Source organism: Rhinolophus sinicus, linkage group LG01, assembly GCF_036562045.2.
Source record: "Rhinolophus sinicus isolate RSC01 linkage group LG01, ASM3656204v1, whole genome shotgun sequence".
Taxonomy (NCBI): Eukaryota; Metazoa; Chordata; class Mammalia; order Chiroptera; family Rhinolophidae; genus Rhinolophus; species Rhinolophus sinicus.
Window position 1 is genome coordinate 6572911 of NC_133751.1, and position 26073 is coordinate 6598983.

The 26073-nt window shown below is 44.2% G+C and overlaps 1 protein-coding gene across 5 annotated transcripts in view; it reads left to right on the forward strand.

Annotated features, from left to right (window-relative positions):
- KCNJ6 (potassium inwardly rectifying channel subfamily J member 6) overlaps positions 1–25941 on the forward strand; it is a 236916-nt gene extending 210975 nt beyond the window's left edge. For 4 of the 5 annotated variants that reach the window (XM_074325378.1, XM_074325373.1, XM_019730320.2 and 1 more), the window contains one exon: positions 10301–15391. In XM_074325378.1, the coding sequence (XP_074181479.1) occupies positions 10301–10626 (326 nt within the window). In that variant the 3' untranslated portion in view covers positions 10627–15391. Of the gene's footprint in view, positions 1–10300; positions 15392–20479 lie in introns of those variants that run through there. The other variant, XM_074325384.1, reaches the window with a different exon arrangement.
- Positions 25942–26073: the final 132 nt, after the last annotated feature.

Genomic DNA, 26073 nt, shown 5'->3' on the forward strand with positions numbered 1-26073 from the left:
TAAGCTCCCTTTCTGTTCCTAGTAGAAAAAAACTTAAATTTGCCAGTTAAAAGTAATTTAGTCACTTCCAGCTTTAAATGTGGTTAATTCAGGTCTAAGCTGCCATTCAAGATGTTCCCCTCCTCCACCCTGGGAATGATCTGAATTGCAGTGCGGTGTGCATTATTTAGACATGGGGCGGTGAGGCCGGAATGCCCAAGGACATTCTGTCTCCTTGCTGCTCCCTCCAATGTCTCTGGAACACCACAAGGTATCTCCTTTTATGCTCCAGGGCTTTCCAGGCTCCTGGGTTAGAAGCTGCTCGGTCTCTCCCCAGTGGTGCTGGGTTAGAAGCTGCTCGGTCTCTCCCCACAGCTCCTGGGTTAGAAGCTGCCCCGTCTCTCCCCAGTGGTCCTGCCAGCGCCCCCACCCTGTGGGCTGTAGGAGGCATGTGAAAACTCCTTCCCACACGCACTTCTGCACACACTCACCCCCGTACACAGGTACACACACACTCTCACTCTCACTCTGGCGTCCATCCCAGGCTGCCGTCCAGACATTCCCTCCAGGTGCTTCTCCAGCACTGCTGCCAGGCTGCTCTGGCTCCCAGCCAACAGAGGCTGCTTGGTGATGCCTGAAATCTCCCCGCACTCCACCAGAAAAGGGCCTCGAGTCCGTGTCAGTCTCCAATTCCCCTCCATCTGTCTGGGGTGCTTCCATCTTGGCCCCCTTCCCACACCCAGGTCAGGCTCAAGGCAGGAGGCTCCAAGCCCCTTCTTGGACATCTGGTCACATCCCCCCAGCACCACCTTCTTCTGCTCCCCAACTGGTGTCACTTTCACTGCGGTGTCAGAATACTTCCATTCTCAGAGCTGTGGCTTCTCGGATTCCCAAAGCCTTTGTATTTTCCCTCAACAAAGCTTTGCTCTTGTAAATAAAAGTCCTGCTTTCCAGGCCACTGTTACAACTTTGGACTTCAGTGTGTACTTTATGGTGTGTCAAAGCTGAGAGCTGGCCCCTTTGTGCCAGCCTCTCTCCGTCTACCCAATGAAGCCATGGGAAGCATGGATCCCGTGGGTGGGAAGACCCAGGGCAGCCAGGACCAACCGGAGCATCAGGAATAAAGCTCCATCCATTAACATTCCAAACTACTTCCCCTGCATGTTCACGGCTCCCTCCAGGAAAATCCAGACTCAGGAATAATCTCTGAAATGACGTTTCCTTGAAGGTCTTCTCCATGCTGTGGACATCAGCACCAGACAGGTTAACCTGTAGGGTGTCTCACAGCATCTGCACAGAGGTCTAGAACGGGTGAAAATTCTCACTATCTCCTTCCCAACCCTCTCAAAATTACTATTTTTATAAAAGAAAAGGTAGGTCGAAATGAATGTGAAGAATAGCTTTGAAGGGGAATTGAAATTTGGGGAGGTTTCTTAAGGCAATATGCCATCAGGAGAATGTGGGCCAATCATCCTGAACTGTCTTAGTGATAACGGGAGTTCACTCATTCATTCGTTCAAATTTAATGAGCACTTGCCCTCAGTGACGTTGGGTCACTGGATCTACTGCCGCCCTCACTGGATACTGGATGGTGGCCTCTCTGAGGTCGATTTACCACTAAATCCCCATCACCAAGCACAGAGCCTGGCACTATAAAGGCATTCAATAAATTCTTGTTGAATAAATGACTATATTAATCTCTACTTGGTTTGGGTCTAGTTGGCGGGTCAGTGGCCCATGTCTTAACCCCACCCGTCTGGCTGGAGATGGTAATACATCACAGCAAATTGGTGTAAGAGTCACATGGGTTGTTTTAAGATGCTGGTGACAACCAGGCTTGAAAAACCATGGTGTTGGTTGCCTCTCATAAACGCAAAGTCCATAGACAAGGCATCTGAGCCCAGCCATCTTACCCTGCCTCTCTTCTCCCGCAGTCCCAATATGGCCGACAGCAGCCATCAGGGCTGTATGTGCCCTGGTTCACAGTCATGGGGGGAGCTCATTTCTGACCACCACTTTATGCAGTGATCTTTTAATTCATCCTCAATGAACCCCTGAGTCCTCATGTGCCTTCTGGAACCAATGACTGTGGCCAAGGAAACAGAATATGCTAATAAGCTTAAGCCGAGTGGGGCCCCAAAGTCCATGGGCTACAGTGGAGGCGGGCACCCAATAAAACTCTGGGTACCATTAGGCAGGAGGAAAGGACATGGACGTGGGGGTATATAGCAAACAAATACTCACTGCGGATTCATGATGACCCACCTGTCTAAATCCTTCTTTTCATTGCTCAATCCACTCTGCACAGAAACTTTCAAACCTTCCCTCACCCCTTCACTTCCTACTTCACAAAGAAAATAGGAACTTTGATACAGAAATTCCCTCAACTCTTCACCATCATATCACAAATCTACCCACGGTCTGTGAGGACAGAGGAGGGGCCGCTCCATCTGACTTTCCCAGCCTCACCCATCGCTCAGAACCATAAGTGATTGATTACCTCTTCTTCTACCTGTAGATCTAGCCCTGCCCACTCAACCAAAGCATTTCTCATCAGTATTTAAACATGGTCAGGTGTCCCACATCTTTAAAAACTCACTCAGTCCCATAGCCCTAGCTAAATATTGCCTTCTCTCCTCATCATCATGGTCAGATCCTTGAAAAACTTTTCCATCCTCACTTGTCCCATTTCCTCACCTCAAACCCACTTAGACTGCTTCACCGGCTCCCCTCACCCCTCAGCTCTCATTAAGTTAACTATGACCCCATGTCTGAAATCCAATGTATACTTTTCAGTTTTCGGCAATTTTCTCTCTTAGCAGTTCTTGGCACTGTTAACTATTTGTCCTTCTTGAAACATTCTTCTTACTTGGTTTTTTCCATCCTATCTCACCAGCCACTCTCTCTCAACATCCTGTGCAGGCCCCGCCTCCTCCACCTGTCCATCACAAGGCTCTGTCTCCCCCTCAGCCTCTCCTCCTCCTTGCTGCAGATGCTCCCCTTCGCAATCTCAGCTGCCCCCTGGCTTCAGTTACCATCCATATGTCACTGACAATCCAATGTATATATGTGACCCAGACCTCTTCTGTGGGTTTGAAACTTGGTTATCCTGGTGACCTACTGAATTTTCTTACATGTCTTAAAGTCACAATAAAATTAACATGCCCCAAACCAAACATACTATCTTTCTGCTCTCAAGATGCCCAGTGGCACCACTGTCCACACCAGAAGTCTGAATGTCATTCTTGGTTCTTCTCTCTAACTCACCCCCATGAGTCACTATGGAGGTCTCTCCATCGGGCCTTCTAAACGCTATCTTGACTCCATTTCAGTCTCTGCATCTCCACTGGTTCTCTTGTTGTTCTGATACCACAATTTCTTCTTTGGACTTAGAAATAGTTTCCTAGTTATTCTCCACACATAGACTTTGCCCTCCTTCCTCCAAGTCGTTTTCCCCTCTGCAGCAAGAGCGATATTTTCATTTTCATTTGGTACCCTCACTCTTTCCCCAAACATACGAATCTTGTTTCAGTTTCTCAGACGCCCCAGGAACCCTCCTACAACAGAGCCACCCTCTGCCAGCGCTGTTTCCTCAGCTAGAATGCACTTATCCTCACCACCAGCCCCCATCCTCTTCACATTTTAGTTCAAATGTCACATCTTCAGGGACGCGTTCAATAATTTCCACACCAAACCAAGTGTGGCCTCTTTGTTACAATTTTATAAAAGCCTCTACCTTTTCTTCATTGCATTTATCACAGTTGTAATTTTACATTTACATTTGGACGCTTGTTTCCTTCTCAGTCAACTATAAATCTAGTGAACCCAGGGTCCATGCCTCCATAATACCCCCAGAACCCATCAAAGTGCCTGACATGTAATAGGTCCCCAATAAATATATCACAAATGAATAAGTGAGTTTTTTATCACCTGGATCCCTTCATTCATTTAGCCATTAACAAATGTTTATTGGACATATTGCCAAATACTGTTGTCAAACGCTATACCAGGGGGTGGAGAGGAAGTGGGGGCCAGGACAGAACTCCCGCCACAGGAACCCCATCTCCAGACTTGAGACGGTATTAACAAATATCGACCATTGCAAGGCCGTGAGGACGACTCTGGTGGGGTGAGCAGTGGGCACTGTGAAAGCACATGAACAGCCTATAACCCAGTCGCAATTTAAGTAAATCCTCTCTCCCCAGGCTTCTCTATTTCTCCTTAATCCTGTCCCTCCTTGTATGCGTGCACACTTTCCCCTAAGCAGAATTGTTTCATTCTTTTGTTTTTGCTCCTTTTTGTTTTCTTTGAACCTGGGATCCCATGGGCTTTCGTGAGTCCATGAGCACCGGACCATTTACAAACTTTTGTATGTACCCATAGGTGTGTTTTCAGAGAAGAGGATTCATGAGTTTCATCAGATTCCCAAAAGGTCCCTTGACTAAACCAAGTTAAGAACCACTGCCTGAAAAATGCAGAATAATGGGGGGCATTGAGTGACTTTTCAAATATCAAGCATCAAAGAGTATTTCAAAATGTTCAAAGAACAATAATGCACAAAGTAATAGTCAATAGGAAGCTGAGTCATGACGCCTCCAGACCTTTCCCTGTCTGGTTTTTATTCCATTTGAAAGAATCACCAACCGGCAAAACACTCGATGGAGTGTTTCTCCCACACGAAGACTTTAAACGCTGCTGATCAATGCTGCTAATTCTATGAGAAAAAGGTCAGCTTTTGTAACTATTGCTTTTATATTTGACCAAGGGAAAAGGAAGGGAACTCAAGAGAATTGCCAGTCCACAGGGAGAGCCCTGTGTTAAAACTTTCATGTGTGAGACTTAGTGGCGCTGCCATCACACCCTACTCTGGTCTTCATTTTCCCGGTTATGACAGATGAGGCAGTAGGAGAAGTTAAGTACCGTCCAGGTCACACTGCAACTCTGGGCAGCCCAGATTCAAACCTGGGCCTCTCCGCCTCCAGCTCCCACTGGTCAGCTCAGCTGTGTCGCTGAGGAGCGTGTGCACTCAAAAAGGAAATGAGCACATCAGCGATTTCAAATTACCTTAGCAGAAGGAAACCCTCATTCAGTTTCTTTCCTGGAACATATTCCTTCCGTAGGGTCACAATGGGAAATGAGAACATGTGCATATCTATGTTTGTTTGTTTTCACAAAAGGGAACAGAGGAAGGCTAAAGCAGAAACTAATGGAAATGGCCACATGCAGAAGGTGGGTGGAAATGGGATGGAAGGGATAGAGATGGGACTGAGACTTCTCTGAATGTATCTTGTTAGGCTGACTAATGGCTTACAATTTTTTTAAAAAGAATGACAAAGAAAATCCCCAAAAGCAACAATTAATATAAGACCAGGATATAATATAATATAATATAATATAATATAATATAATATAATATAATATAATACCAGGTCTTATATTAATTGTTTCTCCAAAAGACGCATTAGAGCTGATTGTCCAGCTAGGTCTTATTTTGGGGGAAACACGGTACACAGCCACATAGAAAAAAGAGTGAATTCAAGTAACTTGTGACCACAGTATTTTGTACTACCTCAGTGGGAATGTTCAGAGATTAAAAAGAGCTGCAAAGAAATTTTTAATTTTACCTCATAAGTTTGTGGTTGGTCGGGTCAAAAGGACAAAGCGCACCTGCAGAATTTACAAAAGTGGTTTATTCAGATCATACGAGACAGTCTGCTGCCATCATTGTCTTTCTAGTAGAAACCCAGAGGACTTTGAAAGGAAAGCGGGTTTTAGAATCACAGCAGGAAATCTTAAGACAGTCTTTGATTGATGAGTGTTCTATTCTGGCAGAATTTTCAGAAGTGGGGAAGCTTTCTGATTGGCTTTCAGGTGCATCTGGCAGGCTCTGATGGGTCCACTCTCTACTGGTCCATTCTGGGGCTTTCCAGCCTGGGCAGGTCACATGGGCTTTCCTGCTTCTATCTAAAGAATAGCTGGTCCTTCCCTTTGAGATCTGAGTCTCGCATAAACAATTTCTCAGTAGAGTGTTGGATGTGGTAATGATAAACCTATTTTGTGTGCTTGTATAATAGGATAGAGCTAATGATAAATATATAGATTGTTGGGAACTTGGGTTCTCACTGTTGGAGAAGAGACATACAAACCTAGCGTGGGAGAGACTGAAGAAGAATCCTACAGTCTGCAATCTGATTGGAGCCTACCTCATGGTGTCCTTAAAAAGGAATGAAGGTTGCTTGGTGTCTCCAAGCAACTTTCTAAAGATGGTAGCCAGTGCCCCAGATTTAGTGAATAATAAACACATTTGTGTGGAAGACAAGGTAAGAGTGGACAGGCTTAGAAAGAGGAAAGCTGGTAGAAAAAAATGGTAGGTAACGGGTCAGACAGGTGGTAGGCAGGTGTTAGCTGACAGCAAAGCTGCCGCTCTCAGTGACAGCATCCTTCAGCCACAATGCTTCCTCTGCACTCCATTTTATTTTGTCAAATGTAAGTGTTAGGCACTTACAGGAGTTAAAAAGAACATAATTGGCACATGGTCTCTCTTGTTAAAAATAGAAAGAACAGCGTGCTGGTTGAGGGAATAGGCTCTGGTTCCCTGAATTAGAACCCCCATTCCTCTCCTGCTGGTGTTAGTCTGCTGTGGCTGCCATAATAAAATACCACAAGCTGGGTGGCTTCACCAACAGAAATTTCTTTTCTCACAGTTTTGGAGGCTGGGAGTCCAAGATCAAGGTGCCATCAGGGTTGGTTTCTGGTGAGGCCTCGCTTCCTGGCTTGTAGACAGCCGCCTTCTCGCTGTGTCCTAACATGGCCTCTTCTCTGTGTGAACGCAAAAAGACAGAGAGCTCTCTGGTGTCTCTTCCTCTTACAAGGACACCAATCCTATTGGCTTAGGGCTCCACCCTTATGACCTCATTTAACTTTACTCACCTCCCTAAAGTTCCTATTTTCTAGGGGGTTACGACTTCAATATATGAATTTTGAAGGCACACAATTTGGTCCACAATACTGTGTAACCCAGGAAAGTTACTTAACCTCTCTGTGCCTTACTTTGCTCATATGTAAAATAGTAGTTTATCAACTACTTTAGTGAGAGCAGAATTAGGAGTATATATGTAGAATGCCTTGTTTTAGACATTTGAAAAATACACATTTCAATTTGTTTTTGCACAGCTAGAGGTAAACCTCACTGGCCCTCCAATATTTGGGTAACAGAAGAATCACAACTATGTATTGAAGGGATTTTAACCTGAGCATAAAGTAGGGCTTGATGTTTTTTAAATGCTCAGCAGTTGGCTGAAGCTACTGAATTAAAACCACAGTTGTCTATGGCAGAGATCACACTATACTGCTTCTTTCTGACCCTGGGCTTGGTAAATCACCAACACTGTTCTCCCACACGAAGACTTTAAACATAAATGCACCTTCTTACTGTGCTAATTCAGTGCAGTTTTTACCAAGAATGAGAACAAGGAGTAAAGGACAATATCACATCATGTAGCCTGGTATTTGAAATAAAAAGGCAAAGCGTGTACAGTTGATTCTTTGTTTCTGAATAGTGGCAATACAGATTAATTTTACAGTATTCAAAAGTGGTCAGGGTGGTTTGTCTCCAGTTCACTGTACTGGAATCACAGTCTCAGAAATTCTGATACATTATTTATCTATTGAGGGAACCCCTCTGGCTGTTTCCAGAGGGCTCTCTCCTGAGGATAGGTTTCATCATATTGGTATTCTGCACAAAACATATGCCATCATTATTTGTTGCTGTGAATCTAAAAATAGGGCTTTGCCTGTGAAATCCCATCTTGTGGGACCTGACCCTGTGTTCGATCAGTGCCTACTGCAGATTCCTGAGCTGTGCCTCACTTTGGTTTCCTGGCTTCTAGATGGAGCAGGCTTTGCAGTGGCCTCCAATAACAGGCACCCCCACCCTCTCCACTCCTTACTAATTACTTGGTCTTGCTCACAGAATGAAATGGCCACCAAAAAGATGGGCTGTTTCTACGCACTTCACTGCAGGCTAAATTCTTCGAAGATTAACCAGAGATTCAAACAGAGAAGCAGTCAGTGGAGAAATTTTGAAATGAAATCGTTTTTAAGACACATACACACACACACACACACACACACACACACACACTCACCTTTGGCTTTGGGGAAATAACTTAGACTAGGCAACACTGCTATGGAAATCACGTAGCCTCCACAAACATAAAATCACAGGCTTGCCTGGACCTAACACTCCAAGGGGCCCCTGCCTCCCCCAGTCCCACTTTGCTTCAACGGGATCTGTCAGTGACATTTGCACCACTCAGCAGCTAGTCATTTCTCCTGAGACTGTGAGGCCAGATTCCCCAGGGAGGTGACGGTGGTCTCCACGCACACGCACACGATCTCCTCATCCATAAAATGAGGGTATAACAATAGCACCTAGTGGGGTTGTTACAAAGATGAAAGGAAATAAAGAATGCAGAGGGCTTAGAAAAGCCTCTGGCTTATCGCACCTAAAGAACATGACATGAAGATGCTATTGACACTGATAAGGAAGAGGAAGAAGAAAGTGGGGAACACCCTTCATGCCTCTTCCCACGCCCCCGAGGTCATCTTGCTCACCGCTAAGTTGGCTCTCAGTTGTGGAATTTTCCAGGGTTATAGAAACAGAAAGCAGTCAAGGCTGCTATGTAGGCAGTATCCTACTCTCCCGAGACCCAATTTCTGACTCACTGTCAAGGCAATACAAGCGTATGAACAACTAGTTGAACAGGGGAGACACAATCATGTGTTTCTGTCAAACTCCATTACATGGAGCACAGCGGCCCCAGAGGCATCCAGCCTTCCTCTTTCCCAGCCCCCACCGTACACCCCGAAGGCCCCCGGCACCCAGTGGGATCTTAGTCATCGTGAGCCCTCAGTCACTAGGGGACCCAAGCAAGTGCCCTCACGTCTGGAAGTTCCAGTCAGAAGACCTGAGCCTGAGCCACTGCAGGGGGCTCCTGTGGGTTGCCCAGGGGAACACCGAAAAGGGTGGCATTCAGTTTGGGGGTGAAAAGGAAGAGCAGGGGTGGGGAGTGGGTGAGGGTTGTGCCGGCTCAGGCTCTGACAGCTGAGCTGGGCCATTCACGTCAGCCGCTGGCACCCGTTTCTCCTTCTAGCTGCGAGCAGCAAGCACAATGCTGTGGGGACATTCTGAATCCTTCTGTGTGGTCACCCACGTGTCCTCCTTCCTCTCCTTGCTTCGCCTGCGTTCCACACAAAGCAGCTGTGGCACAGACCTACCGGCGGGCCCAGGGAATGACGTAGTGCGTGACGGGCGCTGTCCTGATGAACGCACACAGGGCCGCAGGATGACCTTCATGAGTCCTCGGTAGTTTTACCTTCACGGGCTGCTAGTCCATCAAAAAGTGTTTAATCGTATTATATGGCATAACTGTGTTAGTAGAAAGATGAATATACCAACATTTTCCTACCTAAAAGTTTACTGTTTTCTTCTGATTTGAGAAGAAGTTAAAATTGTCCGTGGGTCCCTAAGAGTGCTGTGGGCCCTGGACACCGGACCTACCCAGCTGATGGACAGGCACCCCTGAAGGAGCAGCTGAACGAATGCTTCCGTGTCCTGAGAAGTTTCCGAAGATAACCTTTTGACCTCAGAAAAAAATGCACCAGTGGCATTCCCCATATATTATACCAAGGCTGTTGCCTAGTTTTCTAAGGAGATGGATGGAGTTTCCCTCATTCAATCATTTCACATTTAAAAGCTACTCCTGCCTCCTAGGCTGCCAGGAGCTCAGATGGCATTTTCGTGCAAACTAGGAACAGGCTTCTTTTCTTTAGGAAGAGACGGGGGAAAGCCTTTAAAAGTATTATATTATTGCACAGTCTGAACAATTATCCCCACTGGACCTGGGGCAAGTGGAAACTCAGGTGGGCACCCCTTTCCGCCTCATTGGGGGGCCACAGTCGAGGCCCGCACGGCGTGGAGATGGGAGGGTAAGAGCAATTCACGGCCTCTGGCTGACGGGCACTTTAGGAGCAGTTCCGTAAGCCCAACTTCATTCCAAGTCCGGGGCTAGAGGACTCAAGTCCCAGCAGGTCTTAGGCAAAGTGGGAGGAGGTGACAGTCATGGCCTCAGGGCTCTCTGTCCCGGAGCAGAGTGGACAAGACGCAGCACGTGAGTGTGTGCACATGCTGCCCTGCATGTTTGTACATGGCCTCGGGGGCAGGTGTACGGCCGATGGGAGCCAGGAGGCGCACGCCGCTCCCGTGGCTGTGGAAAGCCCACACTCACATGCTCTAACGCCTCCCTTCTTCTCTCGGCAGGGATGACATGCCAAGCGCGCAGCTCCTATGTCACCAGTGAGATCCTGTGGGGTTACCGGTTCACCCCCGTCCTGACGCTGGAGGACGGGTTCTACGAAGTCGACTACAACAGCTTCCACGAGACCTACGAGACCAGCACTCCGTCTCTCAGCGCCAAAGAGCTGGCCGAGCTGGCCACCAGGGCAGAGCTGCCTCTGAGCTGGTCTGTGTCCAGCAAACTCAACCAACATGCAGAACTGGAGACCGAGGAGGAAGAGAAGAACGCGGAGGAGCAGGCGGAAAGGAATGGTGATGTGGCAAACCTGGAGAACGAGTCCAAAGTCTAGTCCCCGGCCGGGCCACCCCTCCCCTCCCCTCACACCTTTCCTTGTCTCTCATCCTCTTCTGTCTCTTCCTTCGTTCTTTCTTTCTTTGCATTTAATTTTGGCATTACCAGAAAGCAAATCTTCAAGGTGTAAAATATCTACCTGCCCTCTCTCAGTTACTCAGATTGACGAGGTAGACACGGATTTGGTTAAGGTACGATGTGCCCTCACTTGTGGCCGAGCCTTGTCTCCTCCCTAAATGCCACCCACCCAGCTCCCCTGCATGTATTGTACAAATACCACATCGCTCCACAGAGGGCATCAAAGATTCCACCTGGGGTACGACAAGTTAGGTCTCCAGTGCCTGTCTCCATACAGTGGGACAACAGAGGACAGCCCTCCCGTTTATAGACACCAACACATTTCATCCCCAGGGTGAGGTGCCTGCCCCCTGCAGGCGGGCACTGCAGCTATAGGACCCGAATGAGGTAAAGACAGAACACTGTACATATATACGCCTTATGCAATTATTTTCTTTTGCAGTTAGTAACAAAACCCAGCATGTACAAAGTACTGCAAGACACACCTTCTAAATAATGTACATACATGTATAATGCATTTAGGTTTAGATATATAACTTTAGAAATAAGATGAAAAAAAATCTCACAAGTACAGTAGGCATTTTGTTCTGATGTCTTTGTTTTCTGAATTCCTTTGGTCAGTCCCCCTGACTGCTGCCCGTTAGTGCATGGCCTTTGTTCACTGTCCCAGACTGGTGGCCTGTGGGGTACCTCACTGTCACCTTGCTGATCCTTTCATTGAATCTAAAAGCCATAGGTCTGGGGAAAGTTGGGAGGTCCAGTAGATGGTAAAACCCACCACCAATACACTGATATACTGTGAAATGTTTACATACAAACTGAGGTCTCCTTTAAGATAACAAGGGCCTCGCTGACTAGCCTGGGGGAGAAATCCAAGAAGAGGACATTCTCTGGCACGTCATCAATGATGTGTGTGTGCTTTGCACACAAGCTCTCACCCTTTGTACTACATAGTTGGGGACACTCTTCACAAAACCATTGATTCTCCAGCTGTTCCACTCTGTAACCACGAGGAACAATAGACTATTAAAACATGAGACATGGAAAGTTAGCAGAAGATGGTGTATGTCTAAAGCCGTGAAATTCATCAAGGCTTGTAGTGGGCACTGAGGTTGTACCCATTGACCTCCCTCACTTTGACTTCATCTGGCACTCTTCCCATCCCTGGGAGCTTAGCCATCAGCGTTGTCTTATTGTTATTTATTCTTATTCTTATGTTTTTACTATTATGAAATGACCAGAGTTCAACATTCGAAGATTAGATCAACAATCTTGGTGACTGTCTAAGAAATCTCTCTAGAGTGTGCCACAGGTTAAAAATCAAATCCAACGTGTCTCTCAATCAAAGCAAACAAAATTGCAGCCTTAATTCATTTTAATCTGCAAAGATAAATGGAGAGAGAGAGAGAGAGACAGAGACAGAGACAGAGACAGAGACAGAGACAGAGACAGAGACAGAGAGAAGAGGAGAGAAAGAAGGAAAGAAGGGAGGGAGGGATGGCGGAAGGAAGGGAGGGAAGTATTTTTTACTGAAAGTCTAAATTTCAAAATAAAAATAAAATTTCAAATGAAAACCAAAAGGAAGAGAATCTTAGACAAAACCTCAAGGGCAGGTGGAGATTTTGCACTGTAACAGGATCGTTCACCTTAATTTTGCAATTGTAAACTGTTTGTTCCCCAACACAGTGGCCCATCATAAATATCTATTGACTGGATTCAAGTTCACTGTCAGCTCCTACAGCTGTGCTCAGTTTGAGGCTTTGCACCACGGAGGTCGAAGAGCTCAAACTAGCTGTCCCTCCCTGTCGCCCTTGCTTTCCCTAACCAGATCAGGCCTTTGCTGTGGTGTGGGGACTTTGTCTACTAAAAAACGTGTCCCAGAGATAAGGAAAGTGGCCCTCGGTTTCACAGGGGGATCTCTCTTCTCCCACTCCCGAGACTTTGCACCAGGACAACTGCTTCTGGGCACTGACTTATGGAAAACAGAGCTGTTGGCCACAGCCCTTTCCTGCCTGCCACCTTTCTGCATTGAATATGTTGAATCATTTATTCATTCCACACACTCTAAGGAGGAGGTTGGGGTCAAGGAGGAGAGAGCCCCATATGCTTCCCGCCGGGCTGTGGGGAGGTACAGTGGCCTTACCGCCATGTCGCCTTATAAAGGGCGCCCTTGACTCCAGGGCGCTAACCAAGCAGCATCCCCCAAGTCGCAGGGCGTGGCGTGGCAACACAAAGCAGGATCGAGCAGGGGCTGCAAAAAGTCTGCTCATTTAGCTCTTGAAGACTCATTGGGCCTTTTTAAATCCGTTACTAAGGTTAAAGGGCAACACACACCCTGTTGTCCAGTTGGAAGAGCAGTTCAGGGCTCTTTAGCACAACCTAACAAAGAGCCTCACCACCGTTTGGTCACTCACGTCAGTTCTGTACCTGTGGGGCCGGGTGTGAGGCCTCTCCCCATTTCCCACTGTCTTTGGTGTCAGCGTAGTTGGAGACAGAACATGAACCAAATCTCGTTTTTGTAATGTGAGCCTCTGGACCTTTGAACGAGGATGCTCCAGAAAAACCTTTTACTAGAATGTCCCTATCAAACATGTCTATTTTTCTACAATCATTGATAACACAGTTTAACAGTGTATTTTGTGTCCACTGTTAAAATTTGGAACTGAAAGAAGCTCATCATTAAGACTGAATTTTCTAAGCAGCAAGTACTGAACGGTGTTTTTCAAAGACAACCCGGCGATTTCCAGTCCCCATATTCCATACCCAGCCCCCGTTCACTTGGTCACTCTGTTAGCAAATCACGTGCTATGAAAATAAATAAGCCTATTTTTAATGCAGCAGAACCCATAACGAATGAGGATCGCTCTCAACTCTGTATTTTGGTCTGTTTGGTTGTGTACTTGAGTCTCTTCCCCATAGAAGCACAGTGGGGTCCATTAGCCAGATAAGCACTTACAACTAGAGAGTGACAGTTGCTACAGTTGAGCCCAATCTGGAGAAAAGGGCAGATGCAGCTGGAAGTTCCACCCCAAGGGCTGCTGGGACCCTCAGATTCTCACTTCCACCCACCCCAACGTGCTTTCCAACTAGAAGAGCACCTACCTAGTCATTTACAGTCTTTATGCAACTGACACAATTGTTTATGGTTTGGGCTGCCCCCTGGGCAATGAACACATGCACAGTACTTTCGGGTCCTTGCTTTTCCAGCCCTTGGAAACTTAGCATTCGGGCTGGGTTGGTCCAACTTATAGCCACTCTGTGAGCATGAGAGGGCCTCCCTCCTGCCTCACGCCCTCCCTCCACCCATCCCTCTCTTTTGCTCTTTCCCTAGTCCTCCAGCTCCAGATCCATGGAGGTAGTTCAGTACCTTACATTCCCTAACAGAAATCCAGCCACTGTCTCTAAAAATGTCAACCTATTTCTTAAGCACAATTTTCTCTTCCAGGTTTAACCAAACTAGGGCTCTAAGATGTCTATTTTTTCATTATATTCTAATTAAAAAATTATTTATGATGTAATTTACAAGCCTAAATTTTGAAATCTCCAATGCAACACCCATATGTTTTTCCTCCCTATATTTTCTGACATTTCAGGTTTCTTGCTTTTTTCCCCTTTGCTTTTTTATTTAGATTTAAGCAGGTATTTGGGGGATGTTCATCAACTATTTATAAATGTGGAAGCTGATGGACAGAGAAAGAGACTATAAAAAATGCTGGTAGAAAACTACCTGAACTCACCAAAAGAATGTGAAATCATTTAATTAGCTGAGTGACTCAAGATTTTAAAAAATTAAAATATTCATAGTCATTTCCAAGACAGCTTGCCAATAATGTGATTAGTTTTCAGTTGACTTGGGTAATACTTTGTGTAATTCAGAAGAGTCAAAAGGGTAGTTGAAAATTAAATGTCCTACATAAATGGTAAACATTAATTATCTTCTATGATTTCCTTTCAATGGATGGCTATAAAGTCAACAAACACAGGCAACAAATATATAATAGCTGATGCATCGATACAGCATTACAATATACAATAGTTAAATAATATCGTCATGTTTCTAGACTTTATGGACGACCTGCATTTAAGAAAATGTTATCCTTTAATTTAAAATGGAGTAAAACACATCTTTTCCTAATATTTCTGCCCTGAATATCTTGGAGAGCTTCTGATACAGAGTGTCATCTAGAAGTCAAAACTCTGTCAGGTTACTATGAGATTTTGACCAAGCACAGTATGTGCAATAACAACAAAACAATACTATACCTACTGTGTAGTGTTTGGAACACTCAGAGAAGTTGCACAAATTATTTCATTTAATTCTAATCCATCATGAGAGCTTGAGTATCATAATTTGCATTTTATAAATGGAAAACTAGGTTTTGAGCAAACTGGGTAACCTCCCCACAGTGGCAAGGCCAGCAAAACATAAAGCCTGGCCTCAAATCCAAGTGCCCAGGCTTCAGCCATGGCAAATTTTTACTACTAAAATGCTGGCGAACCATACCTGCTCACAGAATCTGGCCCACTGCCTGTTTTCGGACCCCCCTTGCAAGCTCGGAATGATGTTACATTTTTAAATGGTTGTGGGGGGGGAAGAAGACTATTTTGTGATGTGAAAATTATATGAAATTCTAATTTCAGTGTCCATAAATAAAGTTTTATTGGAACACAGGCACACCCCTTCATTATGTATTGCTTATGGGTGCTTTCCCACTACACCAGCAGTGTTGAGTGCTTAAAACAAAGGCCATATGGCCAGAAAACTAAAATATTTACTATCTGGCCCCTTACAGGAAAAGTTAGCTGACCACTGTACTATACTATTAAATACTATTAGTGCCATTAAGTACTATTAATTATTATACTGTAGTATTAAAAGATTCCTGGACAGCTTAGAATAATGATGCCCTTTTCCAGTATAAATCTACTGCAGTCACTCATAGGTCTGTTCAACAAAAAAATAACACACTTTTTGGTAAGAGGGACTTTGAGAGCCCAGTCATATAGTCGGGTCTCAAAGACAGGCTCCTTCTTTTTCGTAACCATCCCCTGGTAAGTAGAATAAACAGCCAGCCAGGATTCAGTGGCCAACTCAGAAGGTTGATATGGTAAATCTACTCATTAATTAACAATAAAGATTGGAAATTCCCAGTGCGGGGACTGGGCTGGTAGTCCCAGGTGTTTAAATATGTCGACTGTTGGGCCACAACGCTGCTGAGTGGGGGGAACTGGACTCGCAGTGGTCGCCACACATCCAGCCAGCTGCCCCTTTCACCCATGCCTTCTCGTGGAGAACTAGACTCCTGAGCTCTCTCTGTGTCCTTGCTAGTTTTCTCTAGCCTACAGTTGACTGACATGATAAGATGAGCCTTGACCTACTATTTGTGGTTAATTGTACTAGTTCTGGCTCCCTCTTGTAGCTAAGTTAAAAGTTTAACATGCAAATAAAGGATGAAACACTTCTCTTGGAAAACCAACAGGTTCTTTGAAAAGAGCTCAAGGAGAAACAAAAGAGTCACAAAGGGTGATTGGGTTGTTTGCTGCTTTGAGAGTCTGAAGCAGAAGACAAAGATTGATAATTACAGAAATACTGTGTAGAAGAAATCCAGACAATAGGGCTTTGAGACAAGAATAGGGAATTCTTTAGCATCACCAAGCTGAGCTCACTCGTGTTCAAAGAAAGTATTTCCATAGCCAGACGTAGTCAGCCAAGCTACATTTTTTTATCTCTTTAGTCTATTGAAAAATACAGCAAGTTCTCTTATGAGTGCTTTCCCAGTAACTACGTGGGAAAGAAAAAAATTTGTAACAAATCATCATGATGTTGTGTGGCCAACAGATAAAGGATGGAAACTGAGGTGGATTTGGTCCTGTGTCTGAAACTAAGTAGAAACTAAGTTGATAACCTGCAATATAGATCATGCAAAAAGCTTGCGATCCTGCAATGGCATGGAACAGCATAATAATTAGGTAGGAGGGGGAGAAAAATCTCAAAGTTCAAGGCCATAAAACCTACATCAATGTAAAAGGAGTCAAACTTTTACTTGGCCTCATTGCCTTGGTCAAAGAAAGCTTCATGCATCCACCCAACTCAAGCAGGCAATCCTGGGGAGAGGAGTGCAGGGTACTTTAAGATACACAAGAATAGTTCACTGAGGTGGCCAACATGACTAAGTGATGGAGATTGGTCACCAACGAAAATGGCATTTACCAACTTGCTTTTACATACTTACCACCGTGACTCCTAATGTGCTCTGTGGTCGGCCAGAGAACTGTGACCACACAGGCAACAGGTCTTGATTTCAGAGAATGAAATGTCCCTACCAACAACATGTAACTGACCATTTCAAGTTTACGACTCTGCACGCATTGTGTGAACCCTGATCACGAATACTGTGACATCAACCAACCAATCTTTATAAGCATACAAAGGGCTGTTTTTCTTAGGCGAGGTAAATCTCTGCTACCAACAGACACTAGTGAAATAAACATGGAATACATCATTTCTAACATCCCGATGGAAATGATGAAACATCCATGCAAAGGAGCAAGACGCCCCAGGAGCCTCAGGTCAGGGTTCACTGCTACTAAAACCCGGTCCCATCTGAATGCCCTGTGGAGAATATCAGTGTTGGGTCTGTCACCACTAGACACAGTTAGTAGAACTGGACCAGCTGAAGAGCAGAGAGCGGGGCTCCCATCTGCTGTGCATGAGGGGAACCCCTGGGTCCTCAGCCAACATTCTTAGAGCAGAAGGAGCACTGCTCTCAGATCCAGCCACAGCAGGTATTATTCTGGCAACTTCTCCCATCATTGCTGCTGTATGGGGAGTGAGGGGCGATGAACAATACCCACCCTTGGCTCAGCCTTGGGTAGTCCAGAAGCCTTGGCCATGCCAACCTCTCTGGGTGAGCCTCTCCCTCCAGGTCTGGTTCTTCCCCATCTAGACAAGGACACCCCCCCCAGAAGTGTCTTCCAGGAACCCTGTGTCTCTCAAGTTTATCTTGGATCAGCACCTAAGGTCCCAGAGGACCCACATAAGGACCCAGAGCTTATCTTGGCCAGCACACTTGACCCCACAGAGCGCCCACTTGGGCCAGGAATGACAACTCTCCCTAGAAGAACTGAAGTAGACCTTTTGAATCTCCTGGGTACAGGGGTGCCCCTCCATATGTAATAAAACCAACAATACCAATGCATAAATGGAGTAAGGGTAAGGAAATCCAAAAAAGTGTCATTTTTTTCATGGTGATTATCTCAGTGTTTGTTTTTCCTTCACATATCTAGTTCTCCAGCCTCTAGGTTTTCACTTTCTGGTATCGTGCCGCTGAGAACATAAACTCAGCTGGCTCATCGGGCAATCCGAGCCATCTCCCTAGATGGTCTGAGCCTGTAAGGGGGCTTGGTCCGTTCAAACCCACCCCACCACCAATAACAAATGCCACCCTGGTCCAGAAACAGCACATCCCCTCCCTTTCCTCTCCCAGAGCCACCAAAGGAGGACAACAATGTCAAGTCTTCTCTTTCTGTGCACGGAACTCTGGGTTGCGACACCTGGGGAAACAACTTACGCTGTCCCCAGGTGCCACACTGCTTTCAGGTCACCACAGGTTCTCATCCAAGCATTCTACCCAGATCTTCTTTCCGAATTTCCTCCCTCGGCCCACCACCAAAAGTTGTCGCTCCTGGCACTTTCTTCTGAGAGTCCATCCCATTCTTGAGCAGCGCCCTAGAACCTATTATTGGGGCTAGCCCTACCTCTCACCACTTAATTGTCCACCACCAGCTTTAACTGAGCACGTACTGTGTTCAGAGTCTGACGGCCTGAGATCAAAAATGTTATATAGTTTGTTCCTGTCCCCATAGACACCTGGAGAGTGACGGTTGGGCATTATGACATCAGCCCATAACTCGGCAGAGGGTAAGGGCGGTCTGGTGCCAAATAGACAGCTAGACTTCTCCAGGGGATCTTGTCTTTTGCAACATGTGACTAGCCTAGCCAACTTGCCAAAGATGGCTCTGAACATCTGTCTTCATCCCAGGGGTTCTCATCTAAGATGAGAGACCCACAGAAACAACAGTGAGCGCTCACACCTGGACGACATTCTGAAATGATGACCCAAATATCTGCCTGTGTTGGCAAAGTGGGTTTCTCTCCCCCACCCTCTGCACAGACTGTGCTCTGGGGGAGAAAAACCTAGCGCCCATGTGGTACCTGCTTACCCAGGGCATACATGGCTGCTGCCACGGAGCCCACAGCCTATCAGCTTGGATCTCTCCATAGAGTCTCCAAAGAGAACTGGCAGAGGCCCCAGAGGCTGAAGTTCCCAAGGGCCGCTCCACCTGCAGACAGCCTTGGAGAAAACTGAGGAGATATGGGGCAGTGCCAGGCAAAGGAACCTACTCAGCATGCCAGGTGTAGGATAGTCCTACCTTTCTTCCAGGATGGCATGTGCTCAGGTGGCCAAACAGCTCTTTTGGAAACCTATTCTTTAAGCCATCACCCACACACACACAAGCCCCTATCCAAATCACATCTACCTCAAAAAGAAAGAAAGAAAGAAAGAAAGAAAGAAAGAAAGAAAGAAAGAAAGAAAGAAAGAAAGAAAGAAAGAAAGAAAGAAAGAAAGAAAGAAAGAATCCCCAAACCAAATTTAGATTATCTGATGTAATGCATGTCCAAAGAGTTGCCATTTTATTAATAATTAAATAAACTCTGCCTAAAAGATTGCGATTTGTCCAAAACCAATAGTTAAATAGTGTTTCAATAATAAGCCTAAGTACAAACAAAAGTGATTTTAAAATTTTACTTACAAATTCTTTTTTAAAAACCTGATTTCAAAGCAGAGATGTTCGTTTTTGCTCTCAGATGCAAAGTCTCCACAATACTATTTCGCTGTGGACTTACCACTTGCCATCTGGCTTTGAACCTGAGAATAGACTCCTTTACGTTGGCATAGAAAGGTGAAGTGGAATTGAGCACTGAGGCTCTCGGTGCGGCAGTACCACTGGACACGGACCTCAGGGGACACGGGGAGCTCAAGGTGATGGCCTCCTTCCAGGGAGAGGACGTTTGTGCTCCAGTCTCTGCGTCATGACCACACTGCAGGTCAGGCCAGATCAGATCCCAAAGTCTGCTGCTCACCTGGTCAGCGGGCCATGTCTGTAGGGGGCATGAGGGACTAAATGAGAACTTGGAGGTTTACTTCCCTCTTGCTTTCTAATTCTGTTACAATGGGCATCAGTTATACCTGGGGCCTGTTATCATGTGGTTCCTATTTATATTTTCATATAGTACTTTTTTTCACCTTTTCTAAAAGAAAGAAGACTCCTCTGAACACTACACAATGGAGCAGTCGTGTTCCCAGTTCTTTCTAACTCACACATTAACTATCAAATGCAACAAACCTCTACACACACACAGACACACGCATACATACATGTATGGGCACTCACACGCACCTGCGAATACACACATGCACGCACACAGCTTTTGCTTCCCAATCAGGTATGAGCTGGTCCACATAAGTGAATTTTCAGAAGACCAAAGCCTTAAGAATAACAATCACTTCTCCCACCATCACCGTGGTATACTTTCTAAAATGTACCATATGTACACTTGAAACCAATAGATTGTATGTCAACTGTAATTGAAAAATTAAAAAATTGCTATACAAAAACAAAATATATATAAATAAATAAATGTATCATATGCTTCCCTGAACCCACAGGCAATAGGTCATAAAGTAGCCTTTCTTTTCATTGTTTTGTAGGAAACCTGGATTCGGTCTGAGGAAACCGGCATTCTGGTCCTGGTCCCATCCCCAGATGAGCTGTGTGGTCTTGGACAAATCACTGGACTGCTCTGAAACAGTTTTCTTATCTTTTTTTAATTAATAAACTTTATTTTTTAGAGCAGTTTTAGGTTGACATAAAAATTGAGCGGAAATTACACAGTTCCCATCCACCCCCTGTGCCCACAGCCTCCCCCATGACCAACATCCCCACGGGGAGGGGGGGGGGCTTTGTCAATGAACCTAAGTTACTCATCCTCATCACCCAAAAGCCACAGCTTCCATCAGGGTTCACTCTCGGTGTTGTGCATTCTATGAGTTTTGACAAGTGTGTGATGGCATGTGTCCAACATTATATAATACAATGAATGCAGATAGTTTTACTGCCATAAATATCTTCTGCACTCTGCTTATTCATCTGTCCCCTCCCCCCAGCCCTTGGAAAACACTGATTTTTCACTGTCTCCATAGTTTTGCCTTTTCCAGAGTGTCATAGAGTTGGAATTAGACAGTACGAAGCCTTTGCAGATTCACTTCTTTCACTTCGTAACATGCATTTAAGGTTCCTCCGTGTCTTTCTGTAGCTTGATAGGTCATTTCTTTTTAGCGATGAATAACATTCCATTGTCTGGATGGACCACAGTTTCTTTATCTGTCACCTACTGAAGGTTGCTCCCAAGTTTTGGCAGCTATGAATAAAGCTGCTATAAATATCCATGTGCAGGTTTTGCATAGAAAAAGTTTTCAATTCATTTAAGTAAATACAAAGGAGGATGATTACAGGATCATATGATAAAAACTTATGTTTAGTTTTGTAAGAAATTGCCAAACTGTCTTTCAAAGCGGCTGCACCGTTGTGCGTCCCACCAACAATGACTGGGAGTTCCTGTTGCTCCACGTCCTCGCCAGCATTTGGTGTTGTCAGTATTTTGGATTTTGGCCATCCTAACAGGTGTGTGTTGGCATCTCATTATTGTTTTGATTTACATTTCCCTGATGAAAGGATGTGCAGCATCTTTTCATATGCTCATTTGACATCTTTATATCTTCTTGAGTGTGGTGTCTGCTCAGCTCTGCGCATTTTTGAATCAGGTTGTTTTTTTTTTAATCTACTTTTTTTTATTAGTTTCAGGTTCAGATTGTGTTCTTATTATTGAATTTTAAGGGCTCTTTGTTTATTTTGGATATCAGTCCTTCATCAGATGTGTCTTTTGCAAATATTTTCTCGCAGTTTGTGCTTTGTCTTCTCATTCTGTTGACAGTGTCTTTTGAAGAGCAGAAAATTTTAATTGTAATGAAGCCCAGCTTATCTATTCTTTCCTTCACAGATCATGCCTTTGGTGTTGTATTTTAAAAGTCATCACTATACCCAAATTCATCTAGGTTTTCTTGAATGTTATCTTCTAGGCATTTTATAATTCTGCATTTTACATCTAAATCGATGATCCCTTTTGAGTCAATTTTTGTGAAGATGTCTATATTTTTTGTATGTTAACGTACAGTTATTCCAGCATCATTTGGTGAAAAGACTATCTTTGCTCTATTGCATTGCCTTTTCTCCTCTGTCAAAGATCAGTTGACTATATTCAAAGGGGGTCTATTTCTGAGCTCCCTGCTCTGTTTCATTGATCTATTCGCCTATTCTTTCAACAGTACCACACTGTCTTTTTATTATTATTATTAGTTTCAGGTATACAGAATCAATGAACAAACAAAAGAGAGATAGACTCAGAGATATAGGGAGAAAGAACTGAGAGTTGCTAGATGGGAGGGGGGCGGGGATTAGAAAGCACACACTGTCTTCATCACTGTAGCTTCATCATAAGGCTTGAGGTTGGAGAGTGTCAGTTGTCCAATTTTGTTCTCCTTCAGTATTGACTTAGTTATTCTGGATCATTGGCCTCTCCATATAAACTTTAGAATTGGTTTGTCAATATCCAGAAAACAACTTGCTGGAATTTTGATTGGAATTGCACTGAATCTATAGATCGATTTGTTAAGCACTGGTATCTGGACAATACTACATCTTCTTATCCATGAACATAAGCCATCTCTCCATCTACTTAGCTCATCTTTGTCATCTTTCATTAGAGTATTATAGCTTTTTCATATAAATCTTGTACATATTGGGTTACATTTATACCTAAGTATTTCATTTTGGGGGGGGTGCTAACGTAAAAGGCATTGTGTTCTTAATTTCACATTCCACTTTTTTATTGTTGGTATATAGGAAAGGGATTGACTTTTTGTATATTAAGCTTGTATCCTGCAACCTTGCAATAACAGCTCATTCCAGGATTTTCGTGTTGATTCTTTTGGATTTTCTACATAGACAATCATGTCATCTGCATCAAAGACAGCTTAATTTCTTCCTTCTCAATCCATCTAAACACTGCTTTCACTACATCCCACAAATTTTGATAAGTTGTAGTTCCATTTTAATTTGGTTCAAAAGGTATTTTTAATTCTCCTGTGATTTCTTCTCTGACCTACATCTTATATGGAAGCATGTTGTTGAATCTCCAAGTATTGGGGGATTTTTCATCTATCTTTCTGTTATTGATTTCTAGTTTAATCCCATTGTGGTCTGAGAGCAAACATTGTGTGATTTCTACCCTTTTAAGTTTGTTAAGGTGTATTTTATGGCCCAGAATATTGTCTATCATGCTGAACGTTCCCTGTGAGCTTGAAAAGAATGTGTCAGGTGTTAGTGTCCTCATCTTTTTCAGCCAGAATTTGAATCCCACAGTCTGCCACAATGATTCCAACATCAGTTCTGGTCTACACCACTCCTACACTAAATGGCCCCAAATGATTTAGCTTTAAGTCTTAGCTGTTTTTGATAGTTTCACTGATTCTTTTGCTGGCAGTGGTGAAATCTCACTACCATCGATACGCTTGTCTCCAGCAGCCTCTCACTAACCATTCCCTTCTCTCTTCTCCTCTACCCCTATCACCCCCATAACAAATAGACAAGTTGTGAGTTAGGTGCCTTCTGGATGAACGAGGTGTTACTGCATAAGCACTATAGTCTCCTCTGCAGTAGGAAAAGCCCCAAGGAAAGTTGGCATCTTTGATCGAGAATATGTGCATGGCTCTTACAGCAGCTCATCCATGAACAGCTCTATGTTCTCCAACAGGTTGTTGACAGCTTGCTTTTAACCTGACTCCAGCTCTCCTTTCCCTGAAACATGCATCTAGGACCCCAGACCAAGAAAAAAAATTAATACTAAACCAAGCAGAACATAACTAGGGAGGCAAAATACTTAAACCATAATAACATTTTAATTCAATTGCTTCATTTCAGCCTTATCGCTGTTTTCCACTATTAATTGAAAGATAATTCGTTGCAATTGCCTTTCCTAATAAAATAGCAAAATACTAAGGCTCAAAATATTTACTATGGCCCAATAAAACACGAGGTTCTTTTGTGAGCCATTTCCTAATATGGAAAGAAAAGTATTCTGGAAAGTTCACTAGTTCGAAAGTCTACAGGAGTGCCCAAACTTTAATAGTATTTTTAATCCTGAATCTATGAAATTGAAGATGGGTAGTAGTAGTAGTTTGAGGGTTGCATGTGTATAGATATTTGTTTCTACTGACCTGGAAGTTCCATTTTTACCAACACATGGAACTGTCAGGAAATTTTTAAACAAAAAAAAAAGCCTGGCCTCTCTCCGAACCAGATCATCAAGCTGGGGTGTCTTTGGGGTACATGTTGGGGTTCCAGTGCCAGTTTCCATTCCTACAGAACACAAGTCTTCTAAAAAGACACAAAGTACAGACATACTTGATCTTCAACACAGTTCCCAGAAATTCTTTCAAGAAGTTGAGTTTTTGATAAAATGCTCACATCCTACAGAGAACTAAAATGTTTCATTTTCAAGGTGCATGAAGTTCACCAATGCTGGGAGCAGGTACGCATTCGTGTTTCCATTCTCAGGGACCCAAGCAGTCAACTAAAACTAAACAAGGACAAAACTGTACTCAGAGTATTCTGAAAGCTGGCTGATGCCCCCTGTTTAATTCTCAATCTGCATTTTCTTGACTGAGCGTTGGCCGACAAACGCTTACAGTAGTACAGCAGGCAATGTTCTAGACAAGCGGTTCTGAAGACTCTAAGAAGTACTGACATCTTCCTCTGCCCTCAACAAGCTTACAACCCCCTGGCTACCAGCTCTGACCATGTGACCGTACTGTGCTGAGGGCATCAAACTACACAAAATCCCAGTGAGCAACTACTGACTCGCACGTTACAAATGAAGAAACTGAGGCATAAAGAGGGACATTAACTTACTGCAGTTTTAGAAGTAAGACAACCTAACAAAGAGAGCATAACACCTGTCCTGAAATTTAAAGAGAGCAGATCAGCTTCCATGGGAGCAATCAGGTTTCCTGGGGCAGGAAGGGTGTCCCGCCATTCCTCAAGACGGGGTGGGACTTGGAAGACGGAGATTCAAGATGGACAGACTGCCTTCCTTTCTGTTTGAGGGGCCAGCATGGGAGAGGGTCCAAAGCTAGACACGCACAAAGCAAGTCTGGAGGGGGAGGTGCCTAGGCCAGTCCAGATGGGCTGGGATTTCTTATCGTAGAATTTGAAAAAATGGGCATTTTGAAAACTGGTGTCAAATTGTAGAAGACTTGGGATTCCAGGCTAAGGAACACGGACCAAGGAAGGAGTAGCATGGCAGCATTTACTAATAATCTCCCTCTCCCTCCAAGGCTTAAACGGCTCCTAGATCTTTAGGGCTAAATTTAAATTTTTAAAAATGAGTAACTTTTGGTGGTAAAAAGCAAAATCTCCTTGACAAAATTGTCAAGCTCATTGAAATGATTCAGTGAATCTGTGAAAAACCGAATAAACCACTGGTGGAATTTGAATAGCATTTAGTAGTAAACTTCATGTCCAGAAAAATCATAAAACAAGTGTTATTACAGGAATGATTTATAGATATTAACCAATACAATGCACAAGAGAAAGTTTTATCGGAGCAAAAGCAATGATCCTTTAGAGATGAACAGAAAGAAGTAAGGAAATGCAGATTGCCAAACATTCTACCAAAGCTTGACTTTTCTTCCTACGTAACTAAGATTTGCTTCTGGAGTCAGTGTTGCCAACCTTCCAAACATGCTTTTGCAAAAGGAAAGCCAGGTAGGGCTCAAGTACTGGTTTGGCTCCTGACCCACCTTTCAGTCCTTTTGTAACTCTCTTTACTCAACTCCAAGTATGTCTTGCACTGACAATGAGACGAAAGCATGCTAAATGCAAAAGCACAAATTATGTATTGAGATATCACTACAATGCCAAAATTTTTAGAATAAAAACACATATCTTTAAGAACTTGCTGTGTTAGGGAACTGTTTACATATTGAGGTGTTCCTCTTTTATTTTTTTTTTTTTGGATGGAACAATAAAAAAAAGAAATTTGACGTGGCCTTGATTTTGTGTGGCTGTGTGTGTGTGTTGTTTTCGAAGTGCTATGTCCTGCCACAGGGTGTCAGACCTCGCTCCAATAAGTCAAGGATAGTATCATGGGTTTGAAATTATTCTCTTTCTCTCTCTCTCTCTCTCC